Source organism: Neopelma chrysocephalum, unplaced genomic scaffold (assembly GCF_003984885.1).
Source record: "Neopelma chrysocephalum unplaced genomic scaffold, ASM398488v2 Primary Assembly neopelma1_26, whole genome shotgun sequence".
Lineage (NCBI taxonomy): Eukaryota > Metazoa > Chordata > Aves > Passeriformes > Pipridae > Neopelma > Neopelma chrysocephalum.
The window spans coordinates 13,453,956-13,475,414 of NW_020897695.1; the positions used below are offsets into that span (position 1 = coordinate 13,453,956).

General features: G+C 46.1%; 2 protein-coding genes across 3 annotated transcripts in view; one reads left to right on the plus strand and one right to left on the minus strand.

The window, feature by feature from the left end:
- Positions 1-1,601: 1,601 nt before the first annotated feature.
- On the plus strand, positions 1,602-15,755 carry TGM4 (transglutaminase 4). The gene is made up of 14 exons (XM_027675617.1): positions 1,602-1,919; positions 6,053-6,232; positions 6,368-6,474; positions 6,795-6,924; positions 7,565-7,683; positions 9,044-9,151; positions 9,698-9,872; positions 10,387-10,525; positions 10,767-10,870; positions 11,595-11,846; positions 12,508-12,858; positions 14,185-14,354; positions 14,818-14,954; positions 15,459-15,755. Exons 1-14 carry the CDS (start codon positions 1,682-1,684, stop codon positions 15,598-15,600), a joined length of 2,352 nt encoding a protein of 783 aa, XP_027531418.1. The 5' UTR covers positions 1,602-1,681; the 3' UTR covers positions 15,601-15,755.
- A 756-nt stretch (positions 15,756-16,511) lies between these two features.
- The window catches only part of ZDHHC3 (zinc finger DHHC-type containing 3), a 35,465-nt gene continuing 30,517 nt past the window's right edge, over positions 16,512-21,459 (minus strand). For both annotated transcript variants that reach the window (XM_027675630.1, XM_027675631.1), the window contains exon 7: positions 16,512-20,406. In XM_027675630.1, coding sequence (XP_027531431.1) covers positions 20,167-20,406 — 240 coding nt within the window. In that variant the 3' untranslated portion in view covers positions 16,512-20,166. The remainder of the gene's footprint in view (positions 20,407-21,459) is intronic.

Consider the following 21,459-nt stretch of genomic DNA (forward strand, 5'->3'; position numbering starts at 1 on the left):
ACATGCACACTGTTGAAATCAGTCTTTTGCAAAACCCCATAAGACTAAAGTATGACTGTCCCTGGTGAATACATGTCCTGCCTCTCCTGCTCACCCTCCAGCACACATCTAACAAAATTTTCTTCCAGAGCAAAATGTTACATCAATTTGTTCCTGTTTGCAAAAATCTGTAGTTTTTGCTGCAGGAGTAGTGTGTCAACACAATTTAAGATACCTCCAACCAAGCATAGAATGATATATAAAACAGGTTGAGACTGGATTAGAAAGGTACTGTCTGTGACTTCAGATGAAATGGATTACTCTGTTCCTGCAATTCAGTGGAAACCAGTAAGATACATCATAAATGTTCAGATTACATGCATTATTGGTTATGTTATTGTACTGACATTCCACGTATACTTTACTTCATCCCATACTGCTTCTAAACAAAAATGTCTTTCACTCTGCAGGAGGAAGGAAGTGCAAAATAAAAGCAATGCTGAAAGGTAAATTGGGGTTGCAGTGTTTTTGTCAATAGTGAAATATGTAGTTGCCAGCACATTGTCTGATGCTGAATGGTGAGTGATGCTCCATCTACTAAGAACATTGGTGTTTCAGATGTTCTTGCAGATGTCCTGCGAGATTATAGATGTGTACTGAACCCTCGGTGCCCTGTGATGCGCTAGTCATGCTCTCAAGTAAGGACACCCAACATACACTTGCCAACAAGCAGTGACATGCTCAAAGGGTGGCATCTGCTAACTCAGCTCCTAGCTCGCACCAAATGAAGCAGTCCTCCTAAAGTAAATAACTGAGTGATCTGAATTGATGGAGAAAAGTCGGTGCCTTTGAAGGCTTCCACAGGCAGATCATGTTTAGGGACATCCTGCATTAGATGTGACAGCCTTGTGGATGGAATCCTACCTTGCTGGACTCTGGGATGCTGCCATGAATGGAGGCATCAGGGGGCTGAGGCTGCTCCCACAGCTGAAGCACCTCTACATTTCTAGGTATCTGGGGACGTGTTTGTATCTCATTGTCATCTCATTGTGCCAATGTCACTGTTGGCCTGTATACCATCAACTCTCCCCTCTGTGGGGTAGACTTATTTCTCCATCCTCAGTCACCCCAAGGATCATGGTGGCAGTGGGGCATGTGGGGTCCAACCACCTCCTAAGCAGAGTCCCTTCTTTGGTACCACTGTCAGCAAAGAGCAGCCAGCAAACAGCTCCTGTTCCATCACATTTCTTTCTCCTCCTGGACATAGCATGTTCTTCCTCTTTCCCACTTAGTGCTCCCACTGGGCTATCTCCTTTGACATCCGGCTCACCCTATGGGGAGGGGGGCAGCATCAGGATCCTTCAGCTTTCCAACCCATATGTGTAAATTCTGGATTTTAGCCCATAGCTTCTGTCCCAAATGTGATGACAAAAATCTCATTAACTTCAAAGAAAATTAGACTGGTCCTAATGGGAACTCTGTTTTCCTAAGGATTAAATGTTTGTGGGCTTCCTTGTAAAGTTAGCATTGGAGCTGCAGTCCTGGTGACCTGGATATTAGGGCATAGGTGAATTCTTGTTACTCATCTAGCCCATGATTTTACTGTTTGTCAGTGAAGGGTCTGTCCACTTGTCATCTGATTGTGCAAATCACCTTCCATGTGAGTCGGGATTTAAGTTTCGCTGTTTTTCAGAGTCTGACTATGTGCAGAGGGAGTTGTAGTCATTTTTTTTTTCCACGGGAACTTCCTTTCTCTAAACACCACCCCTTGGCAGTGGACTGGCTGACACCTCAGAGCAAGATACAGATAAAAAGGGCAGCCTGTCTTCCTCTTCCCCAGTCAGAATCAAGTGGCAGAGACTACTCAGGAGCTTGGAAGCTGCTGGCATCGCAGGTATCTCGGGTAGAAACTTTGACAAGAACCATGAGCAGCATCGCTGGTGAGTTTTTACTGTGTGATATGATATGTTAGATGTGTGGTTTGGCAAGTCTACTGCAAGGAGGATGGCAGCTCCAGAGATTCTCACCCCTCTAATTGCCATGGGTGACACCTTGGGGAAAGGAGTTTTGGTGTCACCACTGCTCATGGGGGATCAGTTTGCTCTGGCTGTGCAAATTCTGGTTTTGACAGATTGGTAAACCAACTGAATAATGCAACCCATTTTTCATCACTTTTCATCAACCTCTAGACATGTGGTTCTATCAATGATGGGAAAGAAATGCAGCTCTTTTAATCTTGTTCCATGTCAAGGTTAAAAGAATTTATCTTGTTTCAGGTTACTTAATCATGTAGATTATTGTTCTCTAGTGACAGTTGATAGCATCTGATGGAAGTTGCAAAATAACTGAAAAGAGGATTTATTTGGACTTGAGCTCCATCCCATGGCTGTCCTGCCTGCCCCATTCTCAGGAGATCCTGCACCTACCTAGAAAGGTGCCTGAGTCACTCCTGTTTAGCTGCTGAACCACCACCACCGGCCAGCCCAACGCCAGGGTGTCCAAAATCCTTGTGGTTTGGGATGTAGCCGAGCAGCTGCACATGCAGGCTGGGAAGTGCCTACAGCAGAGTTGGGAGCATCGCTCCACAGCCTTCAGGAGGGGAAGGGTGTCCTGACACCACTCCAAGCCCCTCAATTTCACACCTCTCTACTCTGTGTATGAGCTGAAATTTTCCAGGAAGTCTTGAACAGCAGCATCCTTGGGATGTGATCTCACATCTCTGGGATGGGAGAGTGTTTACCTGGAGGTTGGGCAAGGATCGGGAGTAAATGCGGGTATCCAAATTTTGTTCTCTCTTGAAAAAACTACAGTCCTCATCCCACTTCTGTCCTGTCCTTCTGAGCAGCCCTTGTTCCCACTGAAACCAGGCCTACTATAAATATTCTGCTCCGTGTTAATATTTCTTTTTAAACCCCATCACCTCATCATCAGCCCCAGATCCTTACCGGTGCCAAGTCCTCATGTACCCAATTTTGTTCTGGTTGATCACTGTGCTCTTGAAGCTCTGAACATCTCTCCAAGCAGGTAGCAATGCAATGGGAGCAGCGGGTTAGTGTAGGAACAAGCTCTATAAGTGATATATCATTGAACTAGGAGATAAAAATACTGCCTTGAAATTTCTTCTGTAAAAAAAAAAAAAGAAGGAAAAAAATCTGACAGCATTTGGGATTTGGGTTTGCTTCTGTATTGCCCCAGGAGCAAGAGCAGACAGGACTGCCTCTTGCAGCTCAAGCCTCCATCCCATGAGCGGGCGCATTCTTGGCATGTTCAGCTCTGCTGTAAATCATTAATTTCCGTGTTGGCAAGTGGAGGTGCCTGCAGGCAGCTGGATTAGGGGTGTGTGGGTGCCCAGCTCCGTGCCCTGGCCAGGGAGCAGAGCAGGAAGCTGAAAGCAGCAGGTTGTTGATTGCCCAGGGAAGACAGGCTGTGGCCAAGCCCCCTCGGATGTGGTGATGGGTGCGCCACTGGCTCGCTCTGAGGCATTCCTTGGCGCAGGACACCGTGCCAGTCGGATCATAGGGTGTCACGGGTGTGTTTGCACAGGAATAAATTCAGTGCAATTGATGGGCAGTGCTGAGCAGAGACGGGTCTTTGGCACTGCGCAGCATTGTCAGGCCATATTCCAAGGCAGCTGTTGTCTGCAGATTTTCTCCATGCATCCTAAACATTGGTGATGTCCAGAAACAGGGGATGGAAATGCAATTCCTAAGTTAAGAAACGCTGGAAGGATGGATTCCCCAGAGCCCTTTCCCACAGCCATCCTATGCATTCAAGTCCCACATCTCTTCGTAGCCCTCTCACATCACCAGGGCTATTTTCTGATATCTTCTCAGCACACCACCAGGGTTTCCATAAAGAACAAGGTTGAGCAGCTTTAGTGTTTGCAGATTTCTTAATGCTAAGGAATATGGACGTCTTCTTCATCCTCAAGAGGATTATGCAGCTAGTTCCAGCTAAAATTTTTTGCCATAAACACATGCACACCTCGTTGCACAAAACATCAGCCCGAGGTCAGCAACTGGCATGCAGCAAGCAAACAAAAAGCACTTGAAAACTGTATCAGTTAACAAAAGGTACTGGTCAATTTTAAGTCTGTTTGCTGTGGCACTGATATCAGTAATGTAATTAAGATAAATATGGTTTATATAGTTACTAAGAAGAAATACACAGAGGTAGTAATCTGGTCAGTTCAGTTTACTCAAGGCTGCAGTTGCTGCCCAGCACAGGTCGCAGTAGGAAGTGTGACACTGATTTCAGCCTGCCCTAGGTCCAGCCCTGCATGTGGCATCTCTCATGCCACAGTAGATACCAGCAGATTTCAGACTCTTCAGTGTTAGGGATGGCTCTTGTTGATACTCAAGTTAGCATGGTTGCGTGGTATCATGCAAATCTGTCAAGACATTTGGTGAATTAATCCCTTCAGCCATTATGCCTTTGACTTGCTAACTTCTAAGTTACCGTAAGCCGTTTTTGCCTCTCCCATGTCTTCGTCTGAATCACTCATGAGACAAGTGCTTATGAGGTATTGTTACTCCCTACTGTTCACACGGAATTTATCCTTTGAGGATATTTAATGGGCAGGTCCAAGACAGGTAAAATGCTCCCAAAGAAATACAGCTCAGCCACATTCCGGCATGCTCTGGCTTTCCCTGTCATACCGGGGCAGCCTGCCAAAGCCTGATGCAGTGACCCCCAAATCCCCATCACCACTGAAAGCTGAGGGCTTTTTCTTTGCTCAAGCATTATCACTGGGTTGTGCCTCTCAGAACTCCACTCCTACGCCACAGCCCTGAGCCATGAGCTGCTGGGCACATAGAGTTGCTGAGGCTTTTCCCAGCCCTGCTCCTGTCCAGAGTGGCAGGAGTAAAGGGCAGCTGAGGAGACAGTGATTTTAAATATTATGTCTTACAAAATCAGCTGCTCTGTTGAGAATGAATGGGAGCGAGGCACTTGCAAGGGATTCTTGCTGGAGTTCAAATCTGTACTGAAGTCAAATGGGAAAAGCACCAGTTGTCATGAAGGGGGGCAGTGCCCTGTGGTGAGTGTGCTGCAGCAATCCACCTGGAGTAGGAACAGCCTCCTGCCTTGACCTCCTACTGTTTGGCCCTGGACTGCTGCAGCATGACTCTGCTTCCCTACTGCACTGCCCAGGGTGTCTGAGGTTGACCTCTGGGTATTTATATTATTTTATATTGGTTTATACTATTTATCTTATTTTATATTACAGTAGAATCATAAAATGGCTTGGGTTGGAAGGGACCTAAAAGATCATCCAGTTCCAACCCCCTTACCATGGACAGGGACACCTTTCACTAGTCCAGGTTCCTCAGACTCCATCCAACATGACCTTGAACACTTCCAGGGATGGGGCATACACAACTGCTCTGGGTAACCTGTTCCAGTGCCTCACCACCCTCACAGTAAAGAATATTAATATATTTTGTATATTTGATGTTATATTAAATGTATTATATTATATATTATTATACTATACTATAATTCATAGTGCTTTGCCCCCCACATTTATCATCCCCCTAGGCAGGCAACATCTCTGCAGCACAGCTAGCTTCCAACCTTCCTTTGGTTCCTGAGGTTGTAGAAGAAACCAAGTCCATGGAAAAAGAAAACAAACCTTGCAAATATTCACATATGTGAATATCCATAAGAGGTTGAGTGATGACTGTTGTGATATTATTTGGGACTAATTTTTGAGGGGGAAATATAAAGAATCAGCTTCAGTGTCCTGAAGAGTGCCATTTCCCAGGCCCTTGGCATCCCAGAGACACTGGGGATCTCAACAATTGAGGGGAGCTGAATTTTGGCACATTCGGTTTACTCCCTGCTTGACTGAGTGTGCTACATTTTGTGAGGAGCAGTAAAAGCTACTGTTAAATTATTATTTGATAATCCATTAGATATAGTGGTAGTCAATGTGACTCCTCTTGCTGGATCACTGGGCTCTCTAGATGTTTTGATAACTCACAGGGCTGCAATAAGAAGAAGAAAACTTCACTGAGCAATTACCATCAATCTCTTTTTTTTCCTCTCTCCTTTTCTGCTAATGTCTTTCCAGGGACCAGTCTGAAGGCCACTGGGATTGACTTTCTCAAGAGCCAGAACACCCGCGAGCACCACACAGATGGGTACAACATCAAGAACCTGGCGGTGCGGCGCGGGCAGCCCTTCCATGTGCAGGTCAGCCTCAACAGGGAGCTGAGGGCTGCCGACAAGCTGTCACTGCGCTTTGGCATCGGTAAGTAGGATCCCTTCTGCAGATATTGGGCAAAGATGGAGAGCCCTGGGAGCCTCCAGCTGCCTGATCCTGGCACTGCACAGCCATTGCAGACCTGTGCAACCCTCCCACATATTGTCTTGAATTTGTTTCCAGGTGAAAATCCAACAAAAATCAGGGGAAGCCTGATGTCACTGAAACCAGAGAAGGAGCAGGATTTCAATGGGTGGAAAATCTCCGTTGTCAAGAAGAACGGCAAAGAGGTAGAGCCTGTGGACAAGGGGCTCAATGCCCAGTGCCAAGCCCACCAGAAGCTACAGAGCAAATCATCCTCATACCCCTGTCCTGCTTTCACTTAGTCCTATAATTTTAGGTGGGCAGCAGCCTTGCCCTGCCTGATTCATTTTTCCCCCCGTGCATAGGCAGGATTGGCCCCATCCTACTGCCTTACCCTCCCTCCCTGCATGGAGCTCCATGGCCACCAGCTTTGCCACTCCTGCTGGTCCTGTGGCACCGTGTTTGTGCCGTGCCTGTAGCCGTGGTGGAGTGTCCCTCATACCATCTCTCCTTGTTGCCTCCTCAGTGCCTGCTGTCTGTCACCAGCTCACCCAATGCCCCCGTGGGAAAATACACCTTGAATGTGAAGACTGGGACTAACATTTACAAGCCTGAAAATGGTGTCATCTACCTTTTGTTCAATCCCTGGTGTAAAGGTGAGTGGTCCTCCAGCTAGGGTTGATAATTACTGCTGCCAGGGACTGTCCTTTGGCAGAACTTTTCTTCATATTTTGCCTCTCTTTCTTACATACATTACTCTTTCCCCATAAAACACTACGAACAACAACCTCATGGAGCTAGTAGGAAGCTGGGCAATGGCAAAGAGCCAGCTCCATGCTGGGCATTCTCCAGTGACAGGACATAGAGGACCATCTCTCTGTCACCTCTGTTGGCACCTCTTTGTGACCCCTCTCTGTTTCCCTGAGCCATCACAAAGGTTGACTGAGAGGAATGAGTTGGCTTAAAATGCAGACAAAAAATAACCAGACAAAAAAACGTGTTCTTAGTTGGAACCAGTTTCCCAGTTCTCTCTGCTATCTACTTAGTTCACTACAGTGTTCAGAAATAAGCTTTTTGCTATAATAAAAGAGTGGTCATGTAGCAATAGATCTACAGGGGGAAAATAAAGGTTAATCTTATAGGAAATTCTTCCACAATAGGAACAAAAAAATGTGAGTGCTACATGGTCATTAGTTGGTGTGAATATTGCAGACCATTGATTCCCCCAGTTTAGCTTTCTATGGGAAATTTTGTGTGTGTGCAAACCACCTATCTTCTGAGGGTTTTTTTTTCCAGATGATGCCGTCTTCATGGCCGATGAGGCGCAGAGAAAGGAGTATGTGCTCAACGACACAGGCTACATCTATGTTGGGTCTACATACAGCATATATGATAGGCCCTGGAATTTTGGGCAGGTAAAACACCCTTATTCGCCCCTTCGGCATTTGTTTCAGTGAATCAGACTTAAAAACAGTTTAAGCCTGTGAGTAGCAAAAAGTGCTGGAATGGTCCTGCCACCTTCACTGGGAGGGCTCACCTGGTTAAAGTAACCCACCCACAGCTGGAGAATGGAGTTTAATAGCACATTTATAGTCAGATCCATGTGATCCGTGGCAAAGAATGTTGAAACTCAGGACAGAGTTGTGGTTGAAAAAATTCCCTTAAGGGAATTCCTGCTCTCATGCAACTGTAGCTGTTGGTAACCAGCTCATGAACCGTGGAGGGGGCTGACAGGGGAAAAAAGTCTGATTATTTACCTGTTGCATCATGAACAGGAATAAAAAGGTTAGAAGTGCTGGCAGAGGTTATCACCTTTCAAGTGGTGCCTTTGCTGATGGCTGGGTCCAGGACACAATCAGCCACTCTCTCAGGAAGGGTGTTCCTTCACGCTGCCTGTGAGATAACTCCAGAGGAAAGGAATGTCGAATTGGCTTGGGTTAGAGATAAGAGGTGGATGCCAGAGCAGATTTACTGGCATCCTGTAGAAACCACACAGGCACCCAAACAGAGTGTCCTGCACCCTATCCAGCCAGAATTCCCCACAAAAAGGTGTTGGAATCTGTTTTCTGGTTTTGTTTTTGTTTTAATTTTTTTGTTTGTTTTATAAGTTCACAATTTCAAGCTGCAGGATACAGATAGCCCAACAAAGGTGCTCTCACTGATGCCTTTACACAAAAGGGGCCAAAGGGCATCATCTACAGGGCTGTTCCTATCCTAATATTTATTCTGCTGTTAAGCAATGAGCATTGATATTGATATTCTGCCAAGCTTCTTTGGATCGGATGTTTGACATCTCTGGAATTGGACCTCAGGGAGCCTTATCACCAATGGCTTCTTAGAAATCTTTGCTGTAATAATCTGCATTTGCGTACCTTTCTTTTTTCCAAGGTTCATTTTGTACCTATGTCAATAGACGGAATATTTGTAGTGGTCTTAAATTTTCATTACTCTTGTGATTAATTTACAGAGTTGCAGGTATATGACATTGGTGACTTAGTAGTAGTCACAGAAGTAAAGATTACTGGATCAGGTTCCAACGGTGTTTGCAAGATACATGAGACAGGCTTTTGTCTTCCAGGGTACGATTTCATTTTAGCCCTTCTTTGGAGAAGACAGCTTTGGGAAACCACATAGCCTTGAAAATTTAATATCAGAAAGGAAGTTTAGAAGTTAGAGCTTGTCAGACAGTTTCCTCCAAGTATTTGCTTTACACTGACAAGCAAATTCTGGTTTAGAGCAGCATATAAAAATGCCTCCATTTTCTTCACAAAACAGTTTGAGGAATTCGTCTTGGACGCCTGCATGTATCTACTGGACAAAAGCAAACTCAGTCTGACCAATAGAAGGGATCCTGCATATGTGTCCAGAGCCATGTCTGCTTTGGTAAGCCTCTCTCGGTGAAGTGCTTTGCCCCTCCAGAACTCCCTCCTCCTTCTTACTTGCTCTTCCTTCCCCGGGACCGTGAACATCATTTCAGGAAGCATCTGAAATAGATTTCTTTGAGAAACTGCAAGGAAAGAGTCAGAGGCATTTTGGGTCGAGGGAAGAGGTGGACAAAATAAAATATCTTCCCATCTCCAAAGCTTGCAGCTGCTCCAGTGGTTGTTCTTCCTCATCAGCTGTGTTGGCGGGGTCAACACAAGGATTGTGTTTTGATGGAGTAACTGCTCTCTGTGGTGGGACACTTCTTGGAGCGCTGGGTGCAGGGTTAATTTTGACTACCCCGAGCAGCAGTGCCACCTCCCTCTAAATACCCAGATAGAGAGTTTCCAACCAGGGGAGCCCCCAGACAGAACCAGCAGCCTTGCTGGGTGCCACAGGGCTGTGGAATACCTGGGAAGACATAGGGCGGGCAGAGACCCCGAGGATTTAAGCCTCATTCAGCCTCATTGCTTTATTTTTCTCCTTTGCATATGTGTGTGGCCACAGGTTAATGCCAATGATGACAGCGGTGTCCTGATGGGGAACTGGTCAGGGAATTACAGCGGTGGGACGTCCCCTATGGATTGGATTGGGAGTGTCACAATTTTGCAGAAGTATTACAAAACAAAGAAGCCAGTCAGTTATGGCCAATGTTGGGTCTTCGCAGGAGTCCTCACTACAGGTAAACAGTGAACTGTCTCCCTTCTCTAACATCCTAATTACTGTGCTAGTAAGTCAAATTCCTCTGCCTCTGAGCAGCAGAGGTGGCAGGGTCTGTCATGTAACGACAGGCTGAGAAAGCCAGGACCGCTTAGCCTGGAGAAGAGAGGGCTCTGGGGGTCTTATCCTTGTGAATAAATACCTGACAGGAAGGAGTGGGGCACAGACAGGCTCTTCTCCGTGATGCCCAGTGAAAAGACCAGAGGTGATGGGCATAACCTGAAACATGGGAGGTTCTGTCTGAATATGGGAAATAGTTTTTTTCACCATGAGGGTAACCAACCACTGGCATGGGTTGTCCAGAGAGGTTATGGAATCTACATCCTTGAAGATATTCAAAAGCCATCTGGACACAGTCCTGGGCACCTCCTCTAGCAGACCCTGTGTTGGCAGAGGGGTCAGACAAGATGATCCCCAAAGGTGCCCACCAACCTGAGTGGTTTTGTGATCCTGTGTTTTCTTGGTCTATGCTGCAGTCATGCGTTGCTTGGGAGTTCCAGCCCGCTGCGTTAGTACTTTCAACTCAGCACATGATACAGAGGAGAACCTGAGAGTTGACATTTACTTGAATGAATCAGGAGAAAAGCTGAACTGGATGTCTCTCGACTCTGTCTGGTACTGCCAAATGGGGCTAATGCTTCATACCCCTTGTGCTGCCTTGCAGTGCCCCATTTCCCACCCCCAGCAACTCCTTTGATAATTTCCCCTATTGCCCAGGACAGAGAAAGCCTGGGGTTTCACAGCTTACACGCAAATACCTATTAAATCTGCCCTTACTAAAGGCTTAAGGGAGGGGATCATGACTCTTCAGGCTGTAACAGCTCACTCCTTTTCTTTCCAACCCAAATGCATGCAGGAACTTCCACGTGTGGAACGATGTCTGGATGAAGAGGACAGACCTGCCAGATGGGTTTGATGGCTGGCAGGCAATTGATGCAACTCCTCAGGAGCAAAGTCAAGGTAGGATTTGCCTAGAAAGGCTCTTCTGCAACTCCTGAGGGAGGCAGGGACATTTTGTATGAAAGCCATGCTCCCTGTTCAGCAAAGCACATACTCCCCATGCACATCGTCACGCGCTGGGGCAGTGACACCCTAAAGCAGGAGATCTCACTCCTGCCATCTCAGGCCAGGATGGGAGGAACAGCATTTCTTGGTAGGCAGAAAAACAACTTTGTAGAATGCTATGGGGACATGAATGTCATTTCAGAGGTTAGAGCACACCTAAGTCATGGAGATCATGAGCCTGTTCATTGGTAGATGGGAGGAGTGACCACCAAAATTGGTGACTACCCTCTCTGCACAGATTCAGAGAATTTGGAAGCAGAAAAAACCCCAAAACATTCATTCTCAAGGCAGTGCAGAAAGTGGAATATTGCCAGTTCAAACAGAGATGTCTGGACTCAGTTAACTCTATAACTGAGCTGTGACTTTCTAACCTTAAAATTATATAAGTGAGGGGAAACATAAAACCTCTTACCAGACCTTGGCCATCTACAAAAAAGCCCAAGCAGCTGTGGGATGAATAAGAGCTTTTGGAGTTCGTTACTGAGTTGGAGGACTATTTACTGCTAAGTGTCAACTACCATGGCCACAGATTCCTGCTTTAGTGTGCTTGAGAGTGGAATAAAAATTGCATTCACTGCTCATTTTTGGAAAATCAGCTGGTATTGAATGCACTTTCTAGGTGTTTTCCAGTGTGGTCCGTGCCCAGTGAAGGCTGTCCGAGAAGGAGATGTGTATTTGCCCTACGATGGCAAGTTTGTGTATGCAGAGGTGAATGCTGACAAAGTCTACTGGATCGTCAAGAAGGTGAACGGCAAGGATAAGTACATCAGGGTTAGCACGGACACCCAGGATATCGGCAAAAACATCAGCACAAAAGCCGTGGGGCAGAACAAGCGGGAAGACATCACCCTGCAGTACAAGTACCCTGAAGGTGACTGCCCCAATCCTCTAATGTAGTGCCAAAGAGGAGACCTCTGACCATGTAGGTCACCCTCAACACGTGTTGTCTCAGGAGAAAACTGCAAGAGTAGCTGCAGTAACAAACCTGGTGTAAGACCTGGAGACCCTCGGGAGGCAGCACTTATCCTGGGCATCCTCATGCCCACAGTGACACCTATAGGCTGCTCTTTGGGGACAAGCAAGTTAGCAGGCAATGAAAGAAATGGGCTGAGTGATGAACCTAGTCATCAGACTGACCTTTGCTTTATTTCTTCATTCTTTTTCTTTTTGTCTTTCCTTTCCCCACACCATATTGGAAACAAAAAATCCTATGTTTTCTCCTGACAATTATCAGATCCAGCCATGTTGTCCTAGATTATTAAACCCCTTCCAGTGAGGAGGACAAAAATATCAAGCTGAAAAATTTAAGAGCATCCATCCTCCAAAAGCGTCTCTTTCAGGAAATTCTTCTAGTCCAAAATGCTACAGTTAGATTTGGTGGTAGTGTAAACAGGAAGGTCTCCTGAGCAGAGGCTGGAGGTGCCCTGACATCCTCCATCCTCTCTGCAGGATGCAGAAGCACAAATAAAGGGAAGATGGCTCTGCGTGAGGAGACTGAGATACAGATATCATCCATCTTTTTCTTTATCCAGGCTCCAAAGAGGAAAGGAAGGCCATGGAAAGAGCTTGCTCCTTCATACGCCCTTCAGGACTGGTTCCTCGTTCAGGCTACGCTACAACTGTGCAGGAACACGGTATGAGTACAAACAAGCCTATGGTCCTGCATGAGACAGTTACCAAGACTGGGCTCCACCTTGAGATAACCAATACGGAAGCTTTGCATCCTGGCAATCCCCTTGAACTGGCCATCACAGTGAAGACGTCTACTCCTGGGAACTGGACCATTGATCTTGCTGGCTCTTGCCAGCTGCAGTACTATACTGGAAAAGTTCAGGCCAACCTTGGAACTATCAAGGAGACCATCAAGCTTGAAGGCAAATCTGGTAAGACCAGAAAGCTTGGTGTGTTCTGTGCACTATTTACTGTGGCAGTCTGGGATTTGCAATAGCTCCACTATAGACCAATGTATGGCTCTGTACTTTGTGAAGAGCAGAAATTACCTGCCTGCTACCTCCCTCCCTTGTTACTGCATTTGGAAGTCTCAGTTACAGACTGGGATCCCTCTGTAGCAGGGATTAAAACATGAAGGCCCTGTCCCTGCTGCAGCTTCAATGAGGTGGTTAGAAATACATCAGTGTGGGCAGACAGAGGTTTCCATGGTGTGAGTGAAGTGTGCTGGAGTATCTCCCTCCTGTCCTTACTATATAAACATCAAAGATGCCACTGCAGGCTTTGATGGATTAGATCCCTCACAGGATTTAGATAGCTGGAAATTTCAGCCTCGTTTTGTTCTTGTTTGCCACTCTGATCTTGATGGTGGTGATGCTGGTGTTATTTTCTGAATTCTTTGCCAACCAAATTTCTGCCTCCTGACTGCCTGCCTGGCTGATCCCAAGAGCTGTTTGCTCCTGTGCATTGCGTATCTTTGAATGACCTGGGTTGCATTTCTGATCCCCAGCAGTGTAACTGAAATTTGCTAAATAAGAGACTAATGAGTGATGAATAATTAACAACCCTTTGCTCATTCCAAGCATGAGTCACTCTTGCAAAAAAAAAAATCTCTGCTGTTAGTGAGTGCTGAGTGTCTTAACACTGTCAAAATGCAGCAGGGTAGGACACAAAGGTGTGTCCAATATATATACATACATACATACATACATTTAGGGAAAAGGACAGACATTTTTGGTTTTATTCCAAGAAGCCAGGAAGCTTTGCAGCTAAAGCAATGCTCAGACACCAGCACTGCTGACTTCAGGGCTTTTCTGACCCACTGGAAGCTTGTCCAGACAATTAAAGATAAAATCTGAAATGAAAGGAAAGCAAGCAATTTTATAGCAAGCAGTGCCTCAGAGAAACCCCAGGGGACACAGGTTTAGATGTACCTAATCTCCTGCTCCTCTGCCTCCTCCTGAGTGCTGGGGCAGCCGGGGATGAGGGCTGCTGAGATGCTGGATGTGAGCCTGAGCCAGTGCTCGTCTGGGCAGAGAGATGGTCGGGACTCAGCTACCCCTCCCATGGGCTGCATGTGCCAGGTACTGCCCACCCAGCCAGGGCTTCCCCCAACAGGGGCTACACCCTGAAGGGAAAGCAGGATGGTCTCAGGAAATACGGTTCATCCCACACCCTGAGACACCAGCCACCAGAGCTGACTCTGCCACCCAATTCCTGAGTGTGTGATGAAGCATCAAGTTGTGTTTTCTTTCCTGCAGAAACGCAGATCCCTCTGAAAATAGCACCTGACGCGTATATGAAGACATTGGCCTCGGTGGATGATGAAGTGCTCATCCTTGTCACTGCCATTGCTGAGGTCAAGGAAACAAATGACAAACTCACCAAGGAAACGTCAATGAGATTTGAGTACCCCCCCATCACTGTCCAGGTGAGGGAGGCACCAGCCAGGCTCCTGGGGAACTGAGCCCTACTTAGTGTGGCATTCACAGGAGGATATCCCAAACAGGTGCCTCCTGGGATGCCCAGTCCTTGGCATTTTATTTGGCTATTCAACCCTTAACTGAAGGTTGAAAGCAGCCATGAAATGAAAATATTATTGCCCCATCTAAAATGGGAAGGAAGGGGCTGCTGGAGGGAAGGGGATGGAATAGGACAGTTTGTACAGAGCCCATCTCCAATCCCATTTTCTGAAGGAAAAACATATTGAGAAATCAGAGAGAAACCAGCTGGGAAAACACAGTACCATGGGAGGGTGGAAAGGATGGAAGGGTGGAAGGAGTTGTCCCACACCATACTGGTGGTGCACAGCAAACCTGCAGCAGCTCTGGAACCTTTATTACCCCTCTGATCCCTGATCTTTGGGTTTGTTCCTCTCTTTCCTCCTCTGCCAGATGCCCGAAGTAGCCAAACTGAACAATGACTTCAGCTGTGCCTTCATCTTCAAGAACAAGCTAAACGTGGCTCTGGAAAACTGCAAGCTGCTGGTGGAGGGCTTGGGCATATTTAAGATGACAACGTTTGATCAGGGGTAAGGAGATGAGCCCATTAAATGACCATGGCAGTACTCTGCTTTGTTTCTTTTTTTTAATTTCCCTTGGAGAAGTGGCTAGGGGATTTGGAGTAAGATGACCCTTTGCCAGCTGTGTTTGAAACTCCACCACAGTCCACATAGGAGAAAGACACACGCAGACGTTGGCAGGCTCAGGGCATTGGGGCGTGGCAGGGGCTCTCCCTGTGCTCCTGCTGTGATGCCATGTGCTGCCTGGTCAGTGTGAACACAGCTGCTTCCTTCAGAGCTGAATTAAATGTTTCAGCAGTAGCGGGAACTAACTCTGGGGAAGGTCCCCAGGACCAACAGGACCACCAGCCAGTGCCACCATGCCACACCCCACTTGCTGCACATGGATCATGACAGAAGGGAAACATCACCCGCAAACATATACACCACCTAGTTCTTTAAGTGAAATTATTCAAAAGCAGCAAACAAGAACCCTTACTCATGCTGAGATTATTTGGGTTTTTTTGTCCTTAGGGATATAATGCCTGGCAGGATCATGAAGTCTGAAATAATATGCACTCCAACAAGACTAGGAGAGAAGAAAATAGTAGCCAAGCTGACCTCAAACCAGATCAAAGGGATCTCTACGGAGAAGGCTATCACCATCATCGAGTAGGATTGGTGCCTCGGTGGGTGCAAACAGTGGCCTTGCTTAAACACATTGTGTCGCTGGGTGTCTCAGGCACTTCTTGCCTCCTTGATTGCAAGATAGTACTTTCAAAGTAAAGAGCAAAAATACCATTAAGCTAAGGAATTAGCCTGACTTAAAGGGCACAGTTGCATTGATTGCAGTTAATTGTGATTCAATAAAGATTGTTAAAACTGACTGTGTAATTGGGTTGTGTGATATCGCCACACTGGGATGGCTCCAAACTCACCTCTTGCTAAGGATCAGAGCTTGTGATGGTGCCAGCTTCAGACAGCGATGGGTGTAAGCCTGGGGCAAGGGCCAGCAGTGCTGCTCCCATGGGACCTCCCAGGGACCTCACTGCACCACGGGCTGCTGTGCAGCTCAAGGAACATTTCAAGCAAATCCCTCCTGGGTGATTCCCTCTCCCTCCCAGCTAACCACCTGGAGAACGTACTGGCATGCACCTTTTCTTGTCTTTAGAGCACAGAAAGGGCAAACCTGGCACAGTCACCCCAAACACCATTTTTCATACATTTCTTCCCATGCCACCTCTTTTGGGGGTTTTCAGGCATTTTTGGAAGTACCATCTCCAGCTGCATTACCAATGCTTCCCTAGAAATGTACAACCCCTACTCTTCTCCTTCCACCCTGAATGCTGCTGGATTACAGGTAGAACCTTGATGGCAATGTACATCTGGAGCTCTTCCAGCCACAGCCACATTGAAGACAACAGCTGTGCACAGCTGGAGCCCACCACTGCACTGCACATTCCCGAGTCCACCTTTAGCAAGGGATTGCCCTGCCCCACAGCATTGCCACAGCATGGCCAGCAGCAGTCTGACACTGGGGTTTCCAGTATTTCCATGAGTAAAGAGAAAATTAAGTCACACAGAACATAGGGGGTTATTTATTTGTTTATTTAAAAGGCAAATGCTCGAGCATTAAGGCCACAGGGTGGGAAAAAGAAATGGTGACTACATCTGATTATGTGCCACCCCATAAAAAGGGAGGAGGAAAAAAAAAAAGGAAGGGCAAAAAAGAAGGTTTTAACCCCTCTCTTGTGTTTCAGAGGTGGCTGCTGGGCCACAGAAGGGGGTCAGGCTGCCCTGACCCCTGCTGCCCCTCTGCCCACGGTGTTCTGGTGCCGCACAGCAGCACTGGGTCCCCAAGAAGCCATCTCCTGTGGTGGCACAGCAGGGAGTGGGAGCTCCTCTCTGCAGGCAGAGTGGGTGCAGAGTCCATGTGCATTGTGTCCATAGGGTAGGGAGGAGCAGGTGGTCCTTGGCAGATGAAGTATTAGTTCTTTAGTAAATACAATAGCAACTGAAGGCACGAAAAGGACTTACAAACAGCAAAAAATATTTTTAAGAGATGTAAATTCTTTACTTGCATAGAAAACCTGCTGTAGAAGACACCAGGTAAGAAGTACAAGAACACTTTCCACGTCTGACATGGCCCTGTCCATCACATATTAACACCTCACATCAGAGCAGTGATGGGATCGCCAGTGGACCATGTCCCACACTGAGCAGTGCAGAGACAGCATCCTCCCCAGCCCCCCACTGTGAACATAATTTCCAGGAGAGCCTTCCCTGGGACCTAGCAAGGTCTAGCCAGAACTCAGATGGGACTACAGCAGCATGGCTTGAAGACGAAGGCATGATTTAACAAGGGGCAAGACAAACCTATTACAGCATGGAGGGAAGGAAAGGAAAATGGAGGGTTTGGTTTCAGTTTCATGAAAATCATGTTTGGTCTCAAGCGACCACATAAATCATTAAAGAAAGAGGTTTATACTAAAGCTGTGGATAAAACAGATTTTTCCAACTTTTGAAGACTTCTGTGATTTCTGACAGTTGTCACACTACACTGAGACAGAGGAGATACACCAAGGGGTACTGAGACTTTGAGAGAGGAGAAAGAAGAGGAGGACAAGGGGGACTGACAGCCAAGAAACACCAGAACTGATTTGCTGGACATAAGAAATCACCCCACCAGGTCATGGGGGCACCAGAGCTGGGGCTGGGCTGGCTGCCATGCTCTGCATAAGGCACAGGGACATGACCCTGTCTCTCACTCAAACTGTAATTTGAGGAGGGGAGACAGCTGTCCTGGCTCTTACCCTCCTCTTCACACTGTTTTTCCGTTTCACCTACTAAAAAAAAAACATTCAGAAATGCCAGTACCTGAGGAACAATACGAGAGGTGGGAAACAGAAGCAAAGGACTCTGGTTCTCATTATGAGGTGAACTAGGTTTGAGAGTGGAGAAGAAAATATGCTGCCTGCATCCATGCCTACCCAAAACCATGTTAGTTGCATCTGTGTCCTGAGAAATGCAGCACATGGGGGTCTCTCCCAAGCTGATATTCCCATATACCTGCCTCAAGGTGATTTTCAGCCACTAACTAGTTTCTCCTTGTAGCACCATTCCCACTGCAGACACAGCACCAGAGGCAGGGATGTTAACTGGATGCAGAGGCAGAGCAGCAAGCCAAAATTAGAAAATGCGAGCTAAAAAGGGCACTCTTCCTCCTTCAACATCCCCATTACTCCCTACAGGAAATCCCTTACAGATGTGAGTATGCCCCTGATGTCCCTTTCCTGTGGGATGCTGACAGAGAGGAATGGGGGCTGGTGCAGAAGTAGGAAAGCTTCTTCCCTCAGTATCCCACTGCTGCACAGGGCAAAGACACTCAAGACCTGATGTCTAAATGACATGAGAGGGTATCTCGTTGCGTCTCAAATGCAGGGTGCTTCCCTTTACCCAAAAGGTTATAAATACACAGTTCCTAATGACTTTTTCTATATCTATTTTTCACTGACGAAGAGGACAGACATCCAGAGGGAAGAGGGGATGGGACAACTGTTCGTAAATACGCCCTGGATTTTAGCAAGAACAAGCTGTGTTCTTAAACAGTCAAGGCACTCCGTTTGTTTCCAGTACCTTTGCCAGAAAAAGGCAGAGGACAAGTCCAGGAGAGAATCTCATCTGTCCACAGTAGCCCTGAAAGTCACATCATCAATACATCCCAAGATGCTTTTTTGGGGTAAAATTTTTTTTAAAAATCCTGCATAAATTCCATTTGATATCACTCCTATAAATAATAAAATTTCATATAGGTCTTTCACAATACCATGCTTTCATCCCAAAACCTCCTTTCTCTTATTTTTGAGAGGAAGCAGTTATCTTTGGTCCATGTTACAGGGGAGGAGGAGATAATAAAATCAAGCATGTTCTGTGGTGGGGAAACCAGGAACACATCTCTAATGACAAATGAGCTAAGGGATATGATAGAAGGGAAAAACCCCCAAACACTTGAAAAACAGTCTAAATTAAAATTACCCTGACATCTGGAGGATGCCAAATGTTTGTAGTGCATCTGAATGCAGGGCCTAGCAACACCTCTGCATAACTTTGCTGCAACTACTGCCACCTGCAGTGATGCTTTCTTTGAGAGATCCATGTTCCTTCCACAGCATTCACCAGGAGCTGGCTGGAAAATTAGAGTAAGGAAACCCTGTGCAATGGCATGTACTGTTAGGACAATGTTAAACCCCAGTAAGATTAAGAGGCACTATTCATTTTCAACTAACTCTAGCTATTAAGAAAAGAAAAAAAGAGAGACATCTAAATTAGACAAGTCAAATGGAGAGATGGTAGTACCTCCATCAGCAGGGTGTTCCTGTCTGTCTCTCTCTGACTGCAGAAATAGCCCTGGTACCTGGCCTAGACAATTTGCCTGCTTTCTGGGCTGCAGAGGTTGGCGAGGTAGCTCCTGCTCCACACATCTTATGTGCAAACAAACCGGGACAAAAGTTCAATGGCAGGGCCAACATTTGCCTGTTCTTGGCTGCACTTGCCACAGGTGAATGCTCCTGGCCAGCCTGGCACCACCACAAGCCCACCAGCTCTGACAAGCACCGCCAGTCTTGGCCAGTCCCACAAGCACAGAGGGTAAAAATTTACCCCTGGAGATATTTCAGAGCCCAAAGGAATTACACCCAGGGCGAGCTCATCCATCTGCTGCATCCACAGCCCTGTACCCCACCTCTGCTAAGACCTGCACACCAGCAACTTTCATAACCCATAAGCAGTATCCATACGATGAGATGGGCTAAACAGGATGTGTTTTTCACAAAAACTTTCAGAGTTGGGCTAATCTTGCCATCACACATTTAGTCCTCCAAAAGGCTGTAAGAACAAAAGATTAACCAGACACCCTAGTTAATCAGACTTCCACATTTCTGGGAACTGGAACAAATCTATCTGACAATTATAAACTGTCCTTAAAGGCCATGTAAGAAAAGCTCAATAAAGCAGCTCGAACAGGTCTGAAAAGGAGCTTATGATCCTCCTCACTTATAAAGCTCTCTCTGGAGATTTGCATTGCTTCCACTAGTGCTGTACCCAGCTTCCAGACAAATAGTCCTGAATTTTTTAATGCACCAAAAGTATGTTAAAAAACAACGCCTTAAATCTCCAGCATGAGAAGTTATTAAAAAAAAAAAACACCTGAAAGCTTCTCCTGGCATCGTAGAGGATGCTTTGCTTATTCATGTATCTGGATGGCAACGTCTCGAGCGAGAAACTGCTCGATTTCTTCTTGGGTCAGTATTTCAGACGCAGGAGCTGCTGCTGCTGCTTCAGCCGGTGCTGGTCTCTCACAGTTCAGGTTTGAAAAAGGGTTGAACCAACCCAAAGAGAAGGCACCGCCGAATGCCAGCTTCATTCCTTCCCAGCCGCTGATCTTTTCCCAGGTTGGCTTCTGATTTTTAAGTCGCTCAATACCCTGCAAGAAGAGAAGAGTTCAGGGTCGTCTCACATTTATAGCAGGTATTTGGGCATTGCAGCACTTGCAGAACTGCCTATCTATAGCCAGATCGATGCTGTTCGAGTTCAAGTTAACAGTGAATACAGACATCCTGCATTAGTGAGAGTTTCATCTCTGAATTTAACAACGAAACCCTAAACAAGATCAAATTCGTGGACAATCTGAATCTTGCGGACGTATTTTGGCATCAGTTGCTATGGATGTCTACAGTACAGAGATGGCTCCTGAAAAGCCAGTCTTTTGGGAAACATGGACCTCTTCTCACGCAGCTTTTTGAATACCTCCAAGGAGTGACAAAATACAGTTAGAACTTAAGAGTTTCACCTTATGTGGGCATTTTTGCAGTAGTTTAGATACAGGTAAAATATTGCACCTTTTTCCAGGAATCAGGAATTTACCAATGTCACACCTAGAAGCTCACTCTGTCCCAGTTAAGAGTAAATATTTAAGAACACAATTTCCATTTACCAAATTGTCAAAAACAAATCACAATGCAAGCCAGATAGCTCACTGGGAGGTGAGAAATTCTGTACAGGTGGAAGTGGAAGCTTAAAAAAAGGACTGGAACCTTAGTCAGTCAATATTTTGATTCATTCTCCCTCCAAGAACATTGCTTTTAGTAAAGCAAACATTTTGATTGTACTTAAAGAACAGATACACCAAATCTGGGCAGCAACATTTTTTCCTTGGTAGCCTTTTCCATGTAGAAATAAAGAACTAAAATTTATTTTCTTAATAAATTTTTTTTAAGGCTACCACTGTATGAAATAGGGCACAATTTTTTATGCACATCTTCTGTATCATATAAGAGAGGAGTCAGATTTGCAGCTGGGTAGGATACACTCACGATGACATACAAATGACCACAGAAAGTCTGTTCTTAGAGAAGCGAGAACACTGGATTCCAATTTTGAGAAACTCAAGGAAAGGAAAAAAACAAGCAAATTCAGTTAAAACTGTATGAAAGAAGGGCATTAGAAGAGCTGGATGAACGATACACTTGTCACGTTC